The sequence below is a fragment of the Erythrolamprus reginae genome, chromosome 2 (assembly GCF_031021105.1).
Source record: "Erythrolamprus reginae isolate rEryReg1 chromosome 2, rEryReg1.hap1, whole genome shotgun sequence".
Taxonomy (NCBI): domain Eukaryota; kingdom Metazoa; phylum Chordata; class Lepidosauria; order Squamata; family Dipsadidae; genus Erythrolamprus; species Erythrolamprus reginae.
The window spans coordinates 218818156-218837992 of NC_091951.1; the positions used below are offsets into that span (position 1 = coordinate 218818156).

The 19837-nt window shown below is 43.2% G+C and overlaps 1 protein-coding gene across 3 annotated transcripts in view; it reads left to right on the forward strand.

Annotated features, from left to right (window-relative positions):
• Window positions 1–19837, forward strand: part of SLC22A15 (solute carrier family 22 member 15) — an 84617-nt gene that overhangs the window by 43756 nt on the left and 21024 nt on the right. The window contains exon 13 of one of the 3 annotated variants that reach the window (XM_070741881.1): window positions 13583–14927. The exons of the other annotated variants lie outside the window; for them this stretch is intronic. Coding sequence (XP_070597982.1) covers window positions 13583–13667 — 85 coding nt within the window. The 3' untranslated portion in view covers window positions 13668–14927. Of the gene's footprint in view, window positions 1–13582; window positions 14928–19837 lie in introns of those variants that run through there. 3 annotated transcript variants of the gene reach the window in all.

Genomic DNA, 19837 nt, shown 5'->3' on the forward strand with positions numbered 1-19837 from the left:
CCTTGATTGAGGGGTTTTCCCCACAACCGTTAAAGGAAGTGGTAGTGAGGCCCCTCCTCAAGAAGCCTTTCCTGAATGCAGCTGAGTTGAAGAACATTTGTCATGTCTTAAACCTGCCCTTTATAGGTAAGGTTGTGGAGAAAGTGGTGGTACTCCAGCTCTTACAGTCATTGGATGAAACAGATTATCTAGACTCATTTCAATCAGGCTTCAGGCCCAGCTACAGAACAGAAACTGCTTTGGTCACGCTGATGGATGATCTCTGGCAAGCCCGGGATAGAGGTCATTCCTCTGTCTTGCTGCTTCTTGATCTCTCAGCAGCTTTCAATACCATTGACTATGGTATCCTTTTGCGGCAATTTTTTACAATGGTTCTCCTCCTACCTCTCTGGTTGTGTGCAGTTGGTGTTGGTAGGAGGACAGAGGTTGACCCCTAGGCCCCTCCTTTGCGGGGTACTGCAGGGTTCAGTTCTTTCTCCTCTCCTATTTAACTTCTACATAAAACCACTGGGTGAGCTCATCCGTCGTCACGGGGTGAGGTACCAGCAATACGCTGATGATACCCAGCTATACAGCTCCATCCTGCGTCAGTTCAGTGAAGCAGTGGATGTGATGTGCTGGTGCCTGGAGGCTCTGAGGGTCTAGATGGAAGTTAACAGGTTCAAACTTAACCGCGACAGGACAAGGCCATAATGACTGTCTGTCCTTGGTTTGGGTGGGGGAGAAATTACCCCCCTCAGAATGGGTTCACAATTTGGGAATCCTTCTAAATTCTCGGCTGAGATTGGATTAACATCTCTCATCTGTAGCTAGAGGGACCATTGCACAAGTTCATCTGGTCCACCAATTGCAACCCTACCTGGACCAGGAGGCTCTTCGCTTGGTCACTCATGTCCTTATTACCTCATGGCTTAACTACTGCAATGCCCTCTGCATGGAGCTACCCCTGAAAAGTGTTTGGAGACTTCAACTAGTCTAGAACGCAGCCACGCACCTAAGTATACCCACATCACACCAACTCTCCGTGAGCTGCACTGGCTCCCAATCAGTCTCTGGACGTAATTCAAGGTGTTGGTCTTCACCTATAAAGCCCTACATGGCTTAGGGCCAGACTATCTTCAGGACTGCCTCCTACAATATACCTCCCAGTGACCGATAAGGACCCGTGGGGCTGGCCTTCTCCAGGTCCCAATCCAGCCATGAGAGATATTGAGAGATATGCATAAGTTTTACTAGGGTTTTGTAATTATTTTTTTAATTGTTCTTTTAAATATTGTTTTTATTTGTTGTAAGCCACCAGAGTCCTTGAGGAATTGGGTGGCATGGATGGATGGATGGATGGATGGACGGACAGATTGGTGAGCAGACAGCAAAACCTAATGCTGTACATAATACAGAATTGGGCGAATGTTTAGGATATTATAATGTTGCAAAGAAGAGAAGTTTGTAAGTTGAAATGATTGATATTATAAAATGCAACTAATCTTACTATGATCCATGATGTCATTTTTCAGATATATTTCTAGTTATTGGCATGGATCCTCCTCGATTTCTTTCTTATTGTATTTCCACATCTGGCAAAAAATTAGCTCCTCTGTCCACTTTCACTTTCACTTTTGTGTAATACCAGGGGACTGCAGAAATCTTTATGTGAATATAATGGAATATATCATTGAAACCAATGTTTTATGTAGAAACCTTGTCTACCTCAGTTTATTTACTTTATGAAATATACTTGATGGTACAATTAACATCATAAATGGGCTGAGCAATATACTGTATTCCTTTGGGGAGGTGAATAAGGGTGAAGGTGAATAAAAAGCACACTTGAGTAGGGCCTATGAGGAACAAATGACAAAATGCGTGCTATGATATTGCAACAAAAACTCTCTTTGTAAGTGCATAATGGGTGAAATTTACATCATGACATCAAAGCAAACATTTCACTATTTTGACAAATTCTTGGCTTGCTGTGGATATGTCTGGTACAGCCAGTCTCATCAGTAGAGAACAGCATATCAATTCAGGTTCAGAGAAATAAAACTATAACAATTTGCTGGTTTCCGCTGCCTTCCCCCCACTTTAAATCCTGTTTTTAGATACTCCGTCTATTCAGAGCTGTCTCTTTACATAAATGGACATTCCACTTGAAACTCTGCAGTTTTTACCCATTGCTGTTTTTACCCCTTGCTCTGATTGGCCAGAGCTTTAATCAAAGGCATTCATTTTGCAGATTTGATAGATTCTACTGCTTCTAGAGTTGCTAAAAACAATTTGCAGAATTGACCAATGGGTGGCTAAACAATGTTATCAGTGCTTTTATATTAATCGGCCCACTTCAGCTGTCACTTCCTTAAACTTTCTTCCCCTCAGACCTGTTCTCATATGGAAATGTTAACATTGCTTGGGCTTCATTCACCTCTCAGTTTCCTGAGCACCTAGTTACAAACTTAATTTTTCACTCTTGCATGTTAATGCATTATTACATTTCTGAGCTAGTTCTGGAAACACCACTGGGTGTCCAACACAAGCAACGCAAATCAGTCAGGAAATGACTCTTGGGTCAAATCTCCTTTAAAATTCTGCACAAACAACATTTGCGTTTCATTATTAAGTGAAATGGTGATGAGTTAACCAGGGGTGGGTTCCTGTCGGTACGGTACAGGTGCACCAGTAGCAGGCTGCTGGTGATGTCACTGGTGCGGTGCCGGTCACTAGAGGCTGCCATTTTTTCCCCATTTTTTTTTTAGATTTTGGGGGGATTTCTTTATTTTTTCTTCTTCTGAGCATGCACAGAGGCTGAGTTTTCGGCACTGTGCATTTGTCACCATTTTGTTTTGGGTGGGTTTTTTTTTTAAAAAAATATTTTTTCCTTCTGAGCATGCGGAGAAGCTGAGTTCCAGCACTGTACACGCAGCTACCATCTGAGGTTTTTTTGCGACACTGCAGGAGGAAGCAAACTGGTAGCGAGGTTAAGTCACAACCCATCTCTGCTTCCAGGGTCCTCCGTGTTCCTTTTGACTCCCAGGTGGATGTAAAAAGGCCTGCTAGGCCCAAAACAGGCCATGTGGGGGGGACTTGCGGTGCCTCTGCTGACCTAGGAGATGCTTCGGAAGATGCTAGCCAGCACGGTGAGAGGGGCCCGGTCCAGCAACCTTTGTAGTTACGCAGCTGTAAAGTATGCTGAGCCAGTTTCCCTGTCCCTGCTGGCCAGCCCCTCCCAATAAAAGTTGCAGACATGCCCCCCCCTCCCACCTAGCCACAGTGAAAATTAATGTTTTGCCATTGTGCTGAGTTAGAAGCAGCCACGCAGGAAAGCGAGGTTTCTTTTCTAGCCTCCCAACTGCATTAGATGCATCAGAGGCGAGAAGGGTTTCCCCTCCCATGGCTGGTTGCAGTGACTTGGGGGCGGAGTTCAGGTAGGCGCAGCTCATTGGTCGACTCCGCTACCTCCAGGTAGGAGAACAGGTTGGTGAGGCTCCAGAGAAGCAGTGGCATCTCCCCAGCCCATCATGTGCCACCTAATGATAGTGCAGAAAAGGTCCCGCGAAGGAAACCCAAACAGCAACAACAACCGTGCTTATTTCCCCCCTCTTCCCCCTCTCCATGTGGCCCCTAAACATCTTGGGACCCCGTGTGGCAAAGCCCATGCCAAGCGGGTGCGGTGCCTGTTTGCTCCCCAATCTTTTGGCATGGGGCTGCCTTTCTATTTTTGTTAAGCATTTTGTTAGGCAAGCTCTGTGACAGCCGCTGAAGTCTCTCGCCCTTTCTGTGAGGTGCCTTTTGGAAACGCTGCTACCACGGAGGGAGAGAGGGAAGGAAAGGGAGGAAGAGGAGGCTGCATCAGTGAGGAAGCTTGAAGGTTAAAGGAGGAGGGGAGAGGTACTGAGAAAGTCAATGCCCTCCCGCTTCTTCAGCAGTCTCCCCCCATGATGCTAAGCATCCCGTCCATCTCATTCTCACGGCTCTGCTTTTTGGAACGAAAAGAAAAGGCGGAGGGGAGGAAGTCCCGGACACTAGAAAAGCCCCATCAATCATCCTCTGCATTAAACCCCCGCAGGGACATTAGCAAGAGAAAGTGCATTAGGAGCTTTTAAGTCCTTTGTGTGCAGAGCAAGAAATGCGCCTTGCAAGATATCCAATATCCCATTAAGCTGCACCTCTCCCCTCCCCTTTCCCTCCCCCCTTCTCTCCCCCCTCCCTCTCGATGAGCCCTGCCGAGTCGCTCACTTGCTATGTGGTGTCGGGTTTTGGAAAGGAGTCAGGCACGCACAGGGTTAGAAATTTTGCACATGCCTAGCTTGATTTTGGGGCAGGGAGGTGTGGGGGAGAGCTGGCCTGGTTTGGTTATTTCCTCCTGATCTTCCAGCATTTAAATATGTTTCTTGGGGGTAGGGAGAGTGGGGATTATTACTGTGTTGTGGGGTCAAGGGCTTCTTTGGGGGCTTTTCTTTAAACGTACATTTGGACCCTGGCAATCCTGAACCCCTGTGATGGCGAACCTTTTTTTCCTCGGGTGCCGAAAGAGAGTACGTTTGCACTATCATGTGTGCACGAGTGCCCACACCCATAATTCAATGCCTGGGGAGGATGAAAACAGCTTCCCCCCCAGGGCCCTCTCGAGGCTGAAACAGCCTGTTTGCCAACTTCTGGTGGGCCCAGTAGACTCGTGTTTCACCCTCCCCAGGCTCCAAAGGCTTCTCTGGAGCCAGGGAAGGGTAAAAATGCCCTCCCCCATCCCCCTAGAGGCTCTCTGGAAGACAAAACACCCTCCCAGAGCCTCTGTGAGCCAAAAACCAGCTGGCTGGCACACACATGCACGCACGTTGGAACTGAGTTGGGCAACGGCTCATGTGCCAGCAGATATGGCTCCGTGTGCCACCTGTGGCACCCATGCCACAGGTTCACTATCACTGCTATATATAATGCAAGTTTCCTTCTCTGTGACCCGCAACTCTCTACCCTCTCCTTGCTTCAAAGTATACCATTGGCCCAATCAGTCCTTCCCAAGTTTGCTATACCATCTCTCTTAGGACTCCACAAACACAGTGATCAAAGGCAGAATATCATGTATTATCTTTTATTAGTTGTCATCCATTAGTTCAATGTGATTAAGGTTCTTTGCTGGATTATTTGGCAGTATTGGCTGCCCTTTGTTGTCTCATCCCACTCAAGAGATGCAGAAAGGAATATTTCAAAATATTGAGTGGAAACCACTGAAGATATTCAACTGAAACTGGAGGCTTAGAATTAGAAGGGTCTATTGTTCTTGCTGCTAAAAAGGTATGGAAACTGTTAAGACTGAAGCAGCTGCAGGCATTTTGATGTTTCCCCCTTATATGCTAAGAATGAACTTTAAAAAAAATAAAACCTACAGTTCTATAATTGAATTGAAGTGATTTGTTCAACTCTAAATTTTATATAGATTTCTGGTTACAGAAATCTGGCCTTTACAATTATAGGTTTCTATGTTCAAAAATATTTAATCACTAGAAATGGGCAATTGTGTTGGCTTTGCTTAAAAAATAAATAAATCCAATGTATCCCATTTTGTATTAAAAAACAAAGAGGGAGTGCTCCTAATATCCAAGCCAACCTTGAGTTTGAACCCTCACCCTTATTCAAATTGATTTGTTGTCATAACTTTTAAAAGTTTTACATTATTTTTAAAAATGAAGCTTTATGGATGGTTTACAACAAGACATGCTTAAAAATGTGAGTGGAAACATACATAACGAAATCAAATCAAATACAAAATGATGCTACTGTGTGAACCAGTTGGGAAGAGCATTGCATAAATGGGATGATGCCCCCAGAGGAAAAAAAAGTACTCTGGCTTGCAGTGGCCTCCTTTGGTGGAAGACTTCGTTAGAAGATCTTAAGGCGCAGGTAAGTGTATATGGGGGGTGGATAATTTAGGCTATAATCTGAGAGGTATCCCTTATAGCATTAGGGAGAAATGTGGCATATCAAGCTAATAACTCGAACCAAAGCCCAGATACTGTGTCCTTGGCTTTGCCTGTTATGTCAAGATAGTTATGCCCGGAGTGTCTGTTGTGGCATCAATGGCAGTCAAAACCCTGCTAGCAACATATAATAATTTTGGCATAAGATGGAGTGTCTCCTGTGTTTCCGTTATCATGATGCAACATTTTGCAAACCATGCTCATTTTCAACTGATAAAGGGGCCAATCAATTGCCTTCCTTTTTTACATTGCTCAAAATAATAAAGGGAACGCTTAACACTATAACTTCAAGTAAATCAAACTTCTGTGAAATCAAACTGTCCACTTAGGAAGCAACACTGACTGACAGTCAATTTCATATGCTGTTGTGCAAATGGAATAGTTGTGCAAATGAAATATTCAATGAGAATATTCATTCAGATCTAGGATGCGTTATTTGAGTGTTCCCTTTATTTTTTTGAGCAGTGTATATAGTTTGTATGCTTCTTTAGGCAACTGCCAATTAACAAGAGATAGTTCAATTTTGTATTTACAATCAAGAAATAAAAGCAAATGACAGACAAGGCATTGAAATGGCATGACATTTATTGTCAAGAGACAGAAATGAGATAAGGAACAAAGGCCATAGACTATAATTTGAAGTTAGGTAAAAATAGGCACACAGGTGCAGAAGCAAAGCGCTGAACAGAAACAGAATATTCATAGAATATAGAAACCAACTCACCTTGGAGAAAGCATTCCAAAATCAAATATGGAAGAAGACACTGGTAAACTGCATTCAGTTTTGGTCACCGCAATGCAAAAAGGATACTGAGACTGCAAAAGGAATACGGAGTCTCTAGAAAGAGTGCAGAGAAGAGCAACAAAGATGATTAGGAGACTGGAGGTTAAAATACATGAATGGTTGCAGGAACCGTATGTCTCGTTTAATGAAAAGAAGGACTAGGAGAGACATGATAGCAGTGTTCCAATATCTCAGGGGTTGTCACAAAGAAGAGGGAGTCAAACTATTCTCCAACACACCTGAGGGTAGGACAAGAAGCAATGGGTGGAAACTAATCAAGGAGAGAAGCAACTTAGAACTAAGGAGAAATTTCCTGACAATTAGAAGAATAATCGGTGGGGCAGCTTGCCTCTAGAAGTTGGTCCAACACATGTTTTTAAGAAGATACTGGATAATCATTTGTCTAAAGTGGTGTAGGGTTTCTGCTTAAGCAGTGGGTTGGACTAGAAGACCTCCAAGGTCCCTTCCAACTCTGTTATTATTATTATAAACCACATAAATAAGGTTTCCAACAAAACTATGTGGTACATAGCCTATTTCTCCCAATATAAGACATCCCCTGATAATAAGCCCAATTGGGCTTTTGAGTGCATGGCAATAAGGCCAAGCACTTATTTCAGGGTTCAAAAAAAATATAAGACAGCTTGTTATCACTTGTGTTGGGGCATCTGTGGGGGCCTGAGCACTTTGCCAATGAAAACGGACTCTGTTTTTGGCTGCGACGGCTTCCTGCAACCCTCTGGCAGCAAAAATGGAGCTTGGCAGGACCGCACATGTCCCTCCCGAGCTCTATTTTTGCTGGCAGAGGCACCGCAGACTGGTCCTTTGTTTCTAGGGCAGCCCTGTGGGCCAGATCTGTGGCAGCCATTGGAGCTAGCACCAGATTTAGACAGTGAGGAGGTTGGGGAGGAATATGGACCAATCCTGGAGTCTGGGAAAGGGCTCTGTGTGGGAGGTAGAAAGGGGACCAAGGCCATCTGATACTGGTAGTTATGTGCAGCCTCCAGGTCTGACAGCAGCAAAGCAGAACAGTGGGAGCCTATTCCCAGTGTGGGCATACGCAGAGCTGTCAGACAACAAGAACAATTAAGAAAGCAAGGTCGACTTGGGAGCAGGGCTTGGAGATGATTGGCCCCTCCCATAAGATATAAAAGAAAAGCAAACAGAATGTGAGCTTTTTGCAAGAAACAATTAGTTCATCTGGCCGATTCAAGATTTGAAACTTCTGTTTGTGATTCTGTGCCACGTTTGGCCTTGCCTTGCATCTGGAAATTAGCTTTCTGGCAGAATTCCATGTGAGATAGGTGGGGGTTGATAACCTTCATCTGAAAGACTGTTTATCAAGCTTTGCAGACTATAAATGAAAGCAATTTACAGTTGTATAAATAAAAGAGATTTTGTGGGACTAAGCTTGTACTTTATATTTTCTAAGGAAGCCTAGGTCAGAACAAGATCTAAGCACCCTATGGACCAGAATTGGCCCCCGGGCCTTGAGTTTGACACTCCTGGACTAGACAGTCACTTGTCTGAAATAGTATAGGACAGTGATAGGTTCTAAATGATTTTGCCAATTGTTTGCGCCCATGTTCATGGACAACACTTTGCATGTGCAGAAGCATCCCAGGTGGGTGAACAGAGCTTCCAGCCACCAGCGCTACCAGTTTAAGAACTGGTCCGAACTGGGAGCAACCCAGCACTGGTATAGGATCTTCTGCTTGAGCAGGAGACTGGACTAGAAGACCCCCAAGGTCCTTTTCAGTAGCAAGTGGAGAGGAAGGTTAGTACCTGGACTAGTCTGGCCATTGGGGGATAGATTCAATCTACAACCAGCTGCATCAGGTAGCTTTATTATTTTTATAAATAACTCAAGGGGGCACACAGTCGTAAAACTCCTTCTTCCTCCTAGTTTCTCCACAAAAACCAGTCCTGTGAGGTAGGTTGGTCTGAGGGAACGATTGACACAAAGTCACTCATCTAGCTTTCATGCCTAAGGCAGGGCTAAAATTCAAAGTTCAGTGGTCAGGTGGGGGGGGAAGGTGAAATTTTTTAAATGTTGAATTCATTCCATATAAAGCCTACATTTGATTCATGGCTAGATTCTTTAGTTACAGCCTGTCCTCTTTCTACAATAAACCTTGCTATTTACATTTTTCTATCCTTGGAGATCTATTTTTGGCCCTGGCTCAGGTTGCTGCTGCTCAATGCCAGGTCGGTGGTAAATAAAGCTCTCCTCATCCGGGATCTGATCCTGGATGAGGAGGCCGACCTGGCTTGTATTACTGAAACCTGGCTGGGCCCGGAGGGAGGTGTTCCTCTCTCTGAAATTTGCCCAGCCGGGTTTCAGATATGGCATCAACCTCGACCCCAGGGAAGGGGGGGAGGAGTGGCTATTATAGCCAGGGAGAGCCTTTGCCTGCGTAGACTCATTGCTCCGGAAATTGCGGAAATTGGAAATTGCTGAAGTTGGACTTAGGGGTTCAGGTGGGCTTATTTCTCACGTACCTGCCTCCCAGCTGCGTGTCAAAAGCCCTGCCTGTGCTACTCGAGGAGGTAGCCGGGTTGGCGGTGGAGTTCCCCGGACTCATTGTCCTGGGGGACTTCAACCTGCCGTCACTCGGCAAAACCTCTGGGCTGGCACAGGAGTTCATGGCCACCATGACAGCCATGGACCTGACTCAAGTAATACAGGGTCCGACTCACGAGGGAGGGCACGCACCTGACATGGTATTCCTTTCTGAGCAATTGAGTAATGGTCCGAGACTAAGTGGCTTAGAAGCGTTGCCTTTGTCATGGTCAGACCATTTTCTTCTACGGCTTGACTTCATGGCTCCAATCCTTCCCCGCAGGGAGGCGGAACCAATGAAGATGTTCCGCCCCAGACGCCTGATGGACCCAGAGGGCTTTCAGACGGCGCTTGGGGTTATTCCAGAGGCACTCGTCCACAGTTCGGCGGAGTCCCTTGCTGAGGCCTGGAACAGGGCTGCGGCTGGGGCTCTTGACCGGATTGCGCCTTTGCGACCTCTCCGCGGTGCTAGACCCCGTAGAGCCCCATGGTTCAACGAGGAGCTCCGGGAGTTGAAACGCCAAAAGAGACGTCTAGAGAAGCGATGGAGGAAGAGTAGGTCCGAATCCGATCGAACACTTGTAAGAGCTTTTATTAAGACTTACAAAGTGGCACTCAAGGCGGCAAGATGCGCTTACCATGCCGCCTTGATTGCATCAGTGGAATCCCGCCCGGCTGCTCGGTTTAGGGTGACCCGCTCCCTTCTTAACCAGGGGGGAGCTGGGGAGCCCTTGCAGAGCAGTGCCGAGGATTTTAACACGTTTTTCGCTGATAAAGTCGCTCAGATCCGGGCTGATCTCGACTCCAATTGTAATACAGAGTCGACTGACAATGAGTCAGTCGAGGTGACTGGGGCACGTACTTGTCCACCTGTCTGGGAAGAGTTTGATCTGGTGACACCTGATGAAGTGGACAAGGCCATTGGAGCTGTGAGTTCCGCCACCTGTTTACTGGATCCGTGTCCCTCCTGGTTGGTCTCGGCCAGCAGGGAGGTGACACGGAGCTGGGCCCAGGAGATTACCAACGTTTCCTTGGGGAGGGGAGTCTTTCCAACTCTCTATAAAGAAGCGCTTGTGCGCCCCCTCCTCAAGAAGCCCTCCCTGGACCCAGCCGTACTTAATAACTATCGTCCAGTCTCCAACCTTCCCTTTATGGGGAAGGTTGTCGAGAAGGTGGTGGCACTCCAGCTCCAGCGGTCCTTGGAAGAAGCCGATTATCTAGGTCCCCAGCAGTCAGGCTTCAGGCCCGGTTACAGCATGGAAACCGCTTTGGTCGCGTTGATGGATGATCTCTGGCGGGCCCGGGACAGGGGTTTATCCTCTGTCCTGGTGCTTCTTGACCTCTCAGCGGCTTTCGATACCATCGACCATGGTATCCTTATGCACCGGCTGGAGGGGTTGGGAGTGGGAGGCACTGTTCTTCAGTGGTTCTCCTCCTACCTCTCTGGCCGGTCGCAGTCGGTGTTAGTGGGGGGTCAGAGGTCAGCTCCGAGGTCGCTCCCTTGTGGGGTACCTCAGGGGTCGGTCCTCTCCCCCCTGCTATTCAACATCTACATGAAACCACTGGGTGAGATCATCCAAGGACATGGGGTGAGGTATCATCAATATGCCGATGATACCCAGCTTTACATCTCCACCACAAGCCCAGTCAACGAAGCAGTGGAAGTGATGTGCCGGTGCCTGGAGGCTGTTGGGGCCTGGATGGGTGTCAACAGACTCAAACTCAACCCGGATAAGACGGAGTGGCTGTGGGTTCTGCCTCCCAAGGACAATCCCATCTGTCTGTCCATCACCCTGGGGGGGGAATCATTGCCCCCCTCAGAGAGGGTCCGCAACTTGGGCGTCCTCCTCGATCCACAGCTCACATTAGAAAACCATCTCTCAGCTGTGGCGAGGGGGGCGTTTGCCCAGGTTCGCCTGGTGCACCAGTTGCGGCCCTATCTGGACCGGGACTCATTGCTCACAGTCACTCATGCCCTCATCACCTCGAGGTTCGACTACTGTAATGCTCTCTACATGGGGCTACCTCTGAAAAGTGTTCGGAAACTTCAGATCGTGCAGAATGCAGCTGCGAGAGCAGTCATGGGCTTACCTAGGTATGCCCATGTTTCACCATCACTCCGCAGTCTGCATTGGCTGCCGATCAATTTCCGGTCACAATTCAAAGTGTTGGTTATGACCTTTAAAGCCCTTCATGGCATCGGACCAGAATACCTCCGAGACCGCCTCCTGCCGCACGAATCCCAGCGACCGATTAGGTCCCACAGAGTGGGCCTTCTCCGGGTCCCGTCAACTAAACAGTGTCGGTTGGCGGGCCCCAGGGGAAGAGCCTTCTCTGTGGCGGCACCGGCTCTCTGGAACCAACTCCCCCCGGAGATTAGAACTGCCCCTAATCTACCTGCCTTCCGTAAACTCCTTAAAACCCACCTTTGCCGTCAGGCATGGGGGAACTAAGACATCTCCCCCTGGGCATGTTTAAATTGTGTATGGTATGCTTGTGAGTGTGTATGTACTATATGGGGTTTTCTTTTTAAATCTTAAATGTTTTAAATGTATTCAGATTATTTATGATTTGTTTTTCTCTGCTGTGAGCCGCCCCGAGTCCTCGGAGAGGGGCGGCATACAAATCTAAATAATAAATAAATAAAATTTTGAAGCTTTCTGCATTGCTAGCTAAGGAGGATGCTACTTTGGGGCCATTTGCTCAGAGAAGAATCTGTCCCCTGGTACATGCTTGCTGTAGCCGCCAGGACTCTCTCCCCCACCTTCATGTTAAAGGGACAGCAGCTCAGAATAGGCCTTCTCAGTTATAGTTTCTCAGCTCAAGGTAGGTGATCCCCTTCTCTGTCCTGATTTCAGAAAACTGCTAAAAGCAATTTTTTCCAAAGAGTCCTTGTCTTGGTGACGCCTCTCAATTGATGGTAATTAAGAAAATTGGGGGGGGGGGGAGAGATAGGATCATGTAATATTGTAGAGCTGCATAGTTCTACTATTTAATTATTGATCTGACTTAACAATTGGCCAGCACTTCAGTTCAAAAGTAGGTAAACAAAGATCAATACATATAATTGCCTTTTTTATTTTAGATCTTGTCATTTCAATGGGAATCATATTTGTATTTTGATTTTGCATCTTTATTAGAACTGTATTCTGTTACAACTTTTATATGAAAATAGACATTTTAATTTTCCCAAATATCATTTATTACATAGAACTAGAGAGCTATTATCTTGCAATACAACAAAGATGCTGAGACCTTAGAAAGAGTACAGAGAAGAGCAACAAAGATGATAAGATCTGGCAGCTAAATGTATGTTGAATGGCTGAGGTAAATAGGTATGTCTTGTCTAAGAAAAGAAAGGTCTAGGGAGTGACATGATAGCCATCTTCCACTATTTTAGTCTATCACAGAGGAATGGAGGTTGACCTATTCTCTAAAGCAGTGTTTCCCAACCTTGGCAACTTGAAGATATTTGGACTTCAACTCCCAGAATTCCCCAGCCAGCTCTAAAGCATCTGAGGGCAAGAAGTAATGAGTGAAAGATCATTAAAGAGAGACCCAACCTAGGATTAAGGTGAAATTTCCTTTTTTTAAAAAGTATGTAATTTTCTTTGTTATATATAAAACTTCATATTCACAATAGCAGTGGGTACAACCTCTTTTAAATACATACTCTGTTTCCCCCAAAACGAGACATCCCCTGGTAATAAACCCAATCGGGTTTTTGAGTACATGGCAAGAAGGCCAAGTGCTCATTTCAGTGTTCATAAAATATAAGACAGGGTATTATCTTCAGGAAACATGGTAATAAATCTTATACATGCAATAATTATGTCTATTACAGTATTCTCAAAATCTATATGCCATGGTCGCTTATCCTTGTTAAGCATTTTCCATTGTTTTAACTAAACACTCATCATTTTTTTTCTATGATCAATTAATAATATCAGACGTTATAAAAATCATGTAAACATCATATTTGTAACTATTATCCTCAAGTCTATTAATCATAATGTTTAGTTATCGTAATTATTCAATATTCATTATTTAATTACAATTACTTCATCTTTGTTTACATATCTTCCTTAATTCTAAATCTCTAATTTCAGCTTCTATTTTCTAACCATTAATAAAATACCGTAGTTTCCAAGTTAAAACGTAATACTTTTCCTATTTCTAGTTTCTATGTCTATGCTAATTTGTAATGGAATAGCTCCTAGATTAAACAATATTTTGCATCTATCCCTCATCTCTTGTCCGTTTTCATAGCTCATCTCTTATTGACGTCTTGGTACATCTCCCATACTACTCCCTTGAGGCGGTGGGTTGCTCCCGGTTTGGCCTGGTTTGGTGAACCCATAGCAGTGGCAGGAGGGTCTGCCCACCCACCTGGAATGCTTCTGTGCATGTGCAGAAGCATTATGCACACATTGTGCAGAAAAAACCCTGGACACACATACAACCTGGGAGAAACCCCTCTTAGCAGTAGCGACTGCGAAAGAGACCTCGGAGTCTTGGTGGACAATCAACTAAACATGAGCCAACAATGTGGAGCAGCAGCTAAAAAAGCCAACACAATCCTAAGCTGCATCAACAGGGGAATACACTCCAAGACCAGGGAGATCTTAATACCACTCTACTATGCCCTAGTCCGACCACACCTGGAGTACTGTATTCAGTTCTGGTCACCACACTTCAAAAGAGACATTGAAACTCTGGAGAAGGTGCAAAAAAGAGCAACCAAGATGATTAAGGGATTGGAAACCAAGACTTACGAAGAGAGACTGAGGGAACTGGGCATGGATAGCCTAGAGAAAAGGAGGGCCAGAGCAGACATGATAGCAGTCTACAAGTATACGAGGGGATGTCACAGAGAGGAGGGGATCACTTTATTCTTCAGGGCACCAGAGGGCCAGACGAGGAACAACGGCTGGAAACTGACCGAGGAGAGATTCAACATAGAGATAAGGAGGAACTTCCTGATGGTCAGAGTGATCAACCAATGGAACAACCTACCAGCGGACGTTGTGAACTCCAACACTGGACATTTTTAAGAGAAGATTGAACTGCCACTTGACTGGTTCCTGCTTGGGCAGGGGGTTGAACTCGGTGGCCTTCATGGTCCCTAACAATAAATAAGTAAATAAATATAAACTGATAACAGTGGAATTTAGAACACACCACTGGTCTTATATCTTTTATCACTCATGTTTAATCTAAATATGTCATCTATCTCTATCTCTTCAATCTGTTCAACCTTCAGTAGGCCTTTCAATGATCCTTTCCTCGCTTCTGGGGTGTCTTTCCATATATCTTCTTCTGTTTTTTGATCTCTTAAAGTCTAATTTACCTTTTCCATGTCATCAACTTTTACTATCTCTTATTTTTCATTTTGTATCATTTATTGTTTTTTCTCTCCTGTCCTTTCCTCTGTTTTTTCTGTTTCCTGGATTTCATTTTCATTTTTCAGTGTCATTTGCTCATAATTTTCTAGTCTGACAACTACATCGTGTATTAATTTCTTTATTTCCCTGTGATTTTTGTCATCATTTTGTGTGTACTTTGGCCATCAATAACGCTTCATTTAATAATAAATTCATTTCCCCCCCTATTATATCATTTTGCTTTATTTTAGTGAATTAAAAAGTTGCTCAAGATCCCAATGTCCCATTTATTCATCACATCAAGAAAACCAATATTAAAGAAATTCATAAAATTGATAGCAACCTTCACTTAGTTTCAAAACAAATCCAAGCTGTTTCCCACTTTCAACTGTCCAGGATGTTTGTTTGCTTGTTTGTTTGTTGGATTTATATGCCGCTCCTCTCCGAGGACTTGGGGCAGCTTATAACATATAAAAAGAAACAATAGATTGATTGTAACCCTGGAGGTTCTAAGAGTTGAATGTTTTCACAGTCTGTCTAAATATGGCTATACAGTTAATTAGAACATGGTACAATATCAGACTGAAGCACTAATTATCTATGAAGTTTCTAAAGTACTAACACCAGAAATAATTTTTGAAGTTCCTAAATTTAGAGTTAACATTTATTCATAACTGATTTTTTTTAATGAAAATAGCTATGGATAATGTACAGTACAGCTAATGTGGAATGATGAGTTGGAACTGTTTTAACATCAGTGGGTTGGGTTTTAAAGAATGTCAAATGAGTATGCTAAAATTGCAATATATCAGAAGGGACTCTGACTTATGTTTTGCGCCTCAACTACAATTAACATAGATTGACAAAAAGTAAAACAAACAAACACAAGATTCTTGAAAGCACAAAGTCCTGCCTCTTCATATGTCCATGCAATGTCAACATACAAAGTGGCAGGACTTTGATCACAGGCCAAGATTGACATATTTTTTACCTTGAAGAGAGTGCTTGTAAAAGAGTCAAAGAGGGGAAAGGGATGTTGAATTACACTCCAATTGTAAATTGTTTTTACAATTTGTAAAGGACAAACTTTGTTTTTGTTGTGCACAGGCAGGAGGTAAGATTGTTCTGTTCTGATCTTTTTATGTGCTGAATGAATAGATTTTCTATGGACATTATGGAAGTTTGATTGATATGATTCTGTATGGTCAAATTTAATTGGTTAAGATTTGATATTGTATATTGAATTGGTCTAATGTATTAACGTCTGAAATTTTGTCTCTTGTTTTTGTTGTTTAGGAATTTTTTTGAAATTATGCTTTAATTATGTTCTTAGAATTTTGGTTATAATGGAAAAAGCAATAAAATATGTTTATAAAAATATATATTTTGTAAAAATAGAATGATACTGTAATATATTTAAATTATTGCACCCCGTGGACTCACAAAATATTGTTGTGTCTCAATTCTACCAGAAGGTGGCAGGCTTTGCATTATTGGAAATATTTCTGGTTTCAATCATGCCTAACAGCCCTCTTTATCCCAGTTGTGCAGCAAATAATATAGGCAAAGTCCCAAGTAATCATTTAAAGCTGCAGCCATAGAGAACTCACTGGGGAAGATAAATCTTAGACAAAAATATACAATTCACTGTAATTTTTGATACAAATAATGTTTTATAAATGACCCCTAAATAAACTAATTAGAATAGAATAGAATAGATTAGATTAGATTTTTTTTTATTGGCCTAGTGTGATTGGACACACAAGGAATTTATCTTGGTGTTTATGCTCTCAGTGCACATAAAGGAAAAATATACATTTGTCAACAATCATAAGGTACTACACTTAATGAGAGTCCGGGTACAAATAAGGAATCAAATCATATTAGGAACCAGTCAATATAAATCATAAGGATACAAGCAACAAAGTTACAGTCATACAGTCATTAGTGGGAGCAGATGGGTGATGGGAATGATGAGAAGATAAATAGTAGTGCAAACTTAGTAAATAGTTTGGCTGTGTTGAGGGACTTATTTGTTTAGCAAAGTGATGGCGTTCGGGGGGGGGGGCGGACTGTTCTTGTGTCTAGATGTTCTGGTGTGCAGTACTCTACAGCGTTGTTTTGAAAGTAGAAGTTGAAACAGTTTATGTCCAGAATAATAAAAAATAAAGAAACCATTAGAGGACATTTCAACAATACAGTATGCCATCCCCTTTTTGTTTCTACCTGCTCTGTCCAGAATTTGTTATCCTTAATAGGACATTTGAAGCTGTTAACTCAATGCACCGGCTATTAAGTTACCATTAAAAATAACATCTGCTAATATTTGGATATCATAGTACATGGTAGCAATTTTTAAGAATGCTTGTTTCTCTGCTATGTCTCCTATCCAGTTTGTTGGGCAGTTTTCAATCTGAGAACCCAAGTCTTTAGACATAATACTTCTCCTGTGAGTTTGACCTTTGCTTTTCTTCAGAGGTGGCAGCTATATGTCAGGAAGATTTGCATTTCCTCCCAACAGTCTTAAGTCTTGTGCCCTATGGTATATGTCATTCTTAAGGTATCCATGGGGGTGGGCTTCTGCCCGGATGGGGGAGGGCAGAACGTAGTGAGGTAGCAAAAATGGAGCTCCATCCCAGAGCACCCAATTTGCACTGAAAGATGTTAAAAGAAAATGCAGGGCGTCCTGCATAAGCCACGCCCACAGTGTGGTAGTAAAAATTTTGGTAGCCTTTCACTGGGTGTCCACAATCGGCTTCCACATCACATCTAGTTAATCGATGTTCAGCCTTCCTTTTCAAATGTTAATGAATCCTCATATATATTTTGTGCCTCTTTCACTGGACACTGCTAGGTTTCCAGACACAATTCTCAATGCAGCTTTGTCCTGCCGCACCAGTAAGAGATAAATTATCTGGACAGTTGGAAACAAGCTGCCTTGGCTCAAGTATTATCATCACATATCTCAATCATGTTTTAAAATAATTTACAAAAAGAATTAAGCATCTAATATGTAAATCAAAAAGAAAGTAAGACAACTCAGAAAGGCAAAAAGACTGAATTTTTTATAGTCAAGAAAAAAGTGACAGCAAGATTAAACTTGACGTCTTGGTGTGGCACCCACAGCCCAGTGAAGAAGACCGGCTGATGTTCCTCCTGTCCTGCCACTGCCTCATTGACCTCAGGCCCTGACTTGTGCAGGTGCAGACAGCCCCTCTGTGGAAGTACTTTCTTGAGCTGTAGCTTGTGTGAGCTTTCTACAGCTCCTGATGCTGCTGTCCAGGAGACTATCCTGAAAACTGGAAGGGGTTTTTTTGCCTTGGGGGGGAATCTATAGAAGTAAGAAGCAGGCCCCAAACTGCCAAAGGACCAGCAGAGTTGGACAATCAACTATACTTTGAAGTACAGATCCTCTCAACAATTTGGGGTAGGGCCAGGGGTGAAATGCTACCAGTTCAGGCTGGTTCGACTGAACTGTTACTAAAAAATGCTTTTAAAAAGTTTTTTTTTCAGTTGCAACGATTGTTTTGTACTTTTTAAAAGCATTTTTTGCTGAAAACCATTACATTACATTACATTACATAACCCAATACATTTTTTAGTGGAGCCCACACCACATATCGGACATCAATACATTAGAAAGTGTCCAGAGATACTTTACAAGAAGAGCCCTCCACTCCTCTACCCACGACAGAATACCTTACGCAACCAGACTTCAAATCCTGGGCTGAGAAACTATGTTGATGTTGCCTTCAGCAAGACCTAAAATTATCTGTTACATTGACCTTCTTGTCAACAACTTTTTCAGCTTCAACCACAATACACGAGCACACAACAGATACAAAGTGAACCACTCCAAACTTAACTATAGAAAATATGACAGAGTGGTTAATGTCTGGAACTCACTACCTGACTCTGTGGTTTCATCACCAAACCCCCAAAACCTTACCCTTGGACTGTCTACTGTTGACCTCACCCGATTCCTAAGAGGTCAGTAAGGGTACCAGGATGCCATCCTATGTATATAAACTACGTTATATCTATGTATATTACCAATATGTACTTGACAAATAAATAAATAAAATAGGTAATTAAATTGCTTTAAATTTTTTAAAGGTTCCGATGATCAGCTGTGACAATTAGCTGTGCTGATCATCGGAATCTTTTAAAAAAAACTTTTTAAAAGCATTTTACTACCTATTCACCAGAACTGGTAATAAAAATGCTTTTAAAAAGTTTTTTTTAAAGGTTCTGACAATCACATGGCATAGCTGATTATCACAGCTGATCATTGGAACTTCTTTTTAAAAAAATTAAAAATGTTAAAAAAATTAAATTGGCCATGCCCACCCAGTCACATGACCCCCCACCAAGCCACGCCCACATAACCAGTGGCAAAATTTATATTTCACCACTGGGTAGGGTTAATGAGGGCACCAGAATAACCATGTGTGTCTTCAAATGACTATGATAATAAGAATTGTGTCCGCCCTTAGCTAAATAAAGGCTTCCCTAAGTTACATAATAGGAAGACAAGAAACATATCTTATGTGCGCGCACAATCTCACACACAATCTCTTTCTCTCACACACATGCACACACACACACCTTGCTCTGTTCAGCTTTAGTGTAATATGTCCCGCAGCTTCTTGCCATCTTTTGGCATGTCGCCAAGAAAAACACTAAGACTCTACTTTTCTCTAAAAAACAAGGAAATAACGAAACACCAGGTCCAGATGGGATACTGGCTGAATGCTACAAGGAGCTACTAAACATTTCGAAGGATCTGATGTTGACCACTTACAATAAGGTTCTAGAATTAGGCAAATTGCCCCAGTCATGGACTGAATCACTAATAACATTAATACCGAAAGACATTGCAGAAAAACAAAAAAAATTCCAACTACAGACCTACTGCATTGCTAAATGTTGACTATAAAATATTTACCACAATCCTGACAGACAGACTAAAGCCAGCATTAAATGAATGCATCCATCCAGATCAGAATGGATTCCTGCCAGACAGATATCAAAAGTAACAGAAGGACAATACTAAATACCCTAGAGTTTTATGGGACCCACCTGGGGAAATCCGTGGTATTAATGATTGTTGGCCTTTGACAACCTAAACTGGGAATTT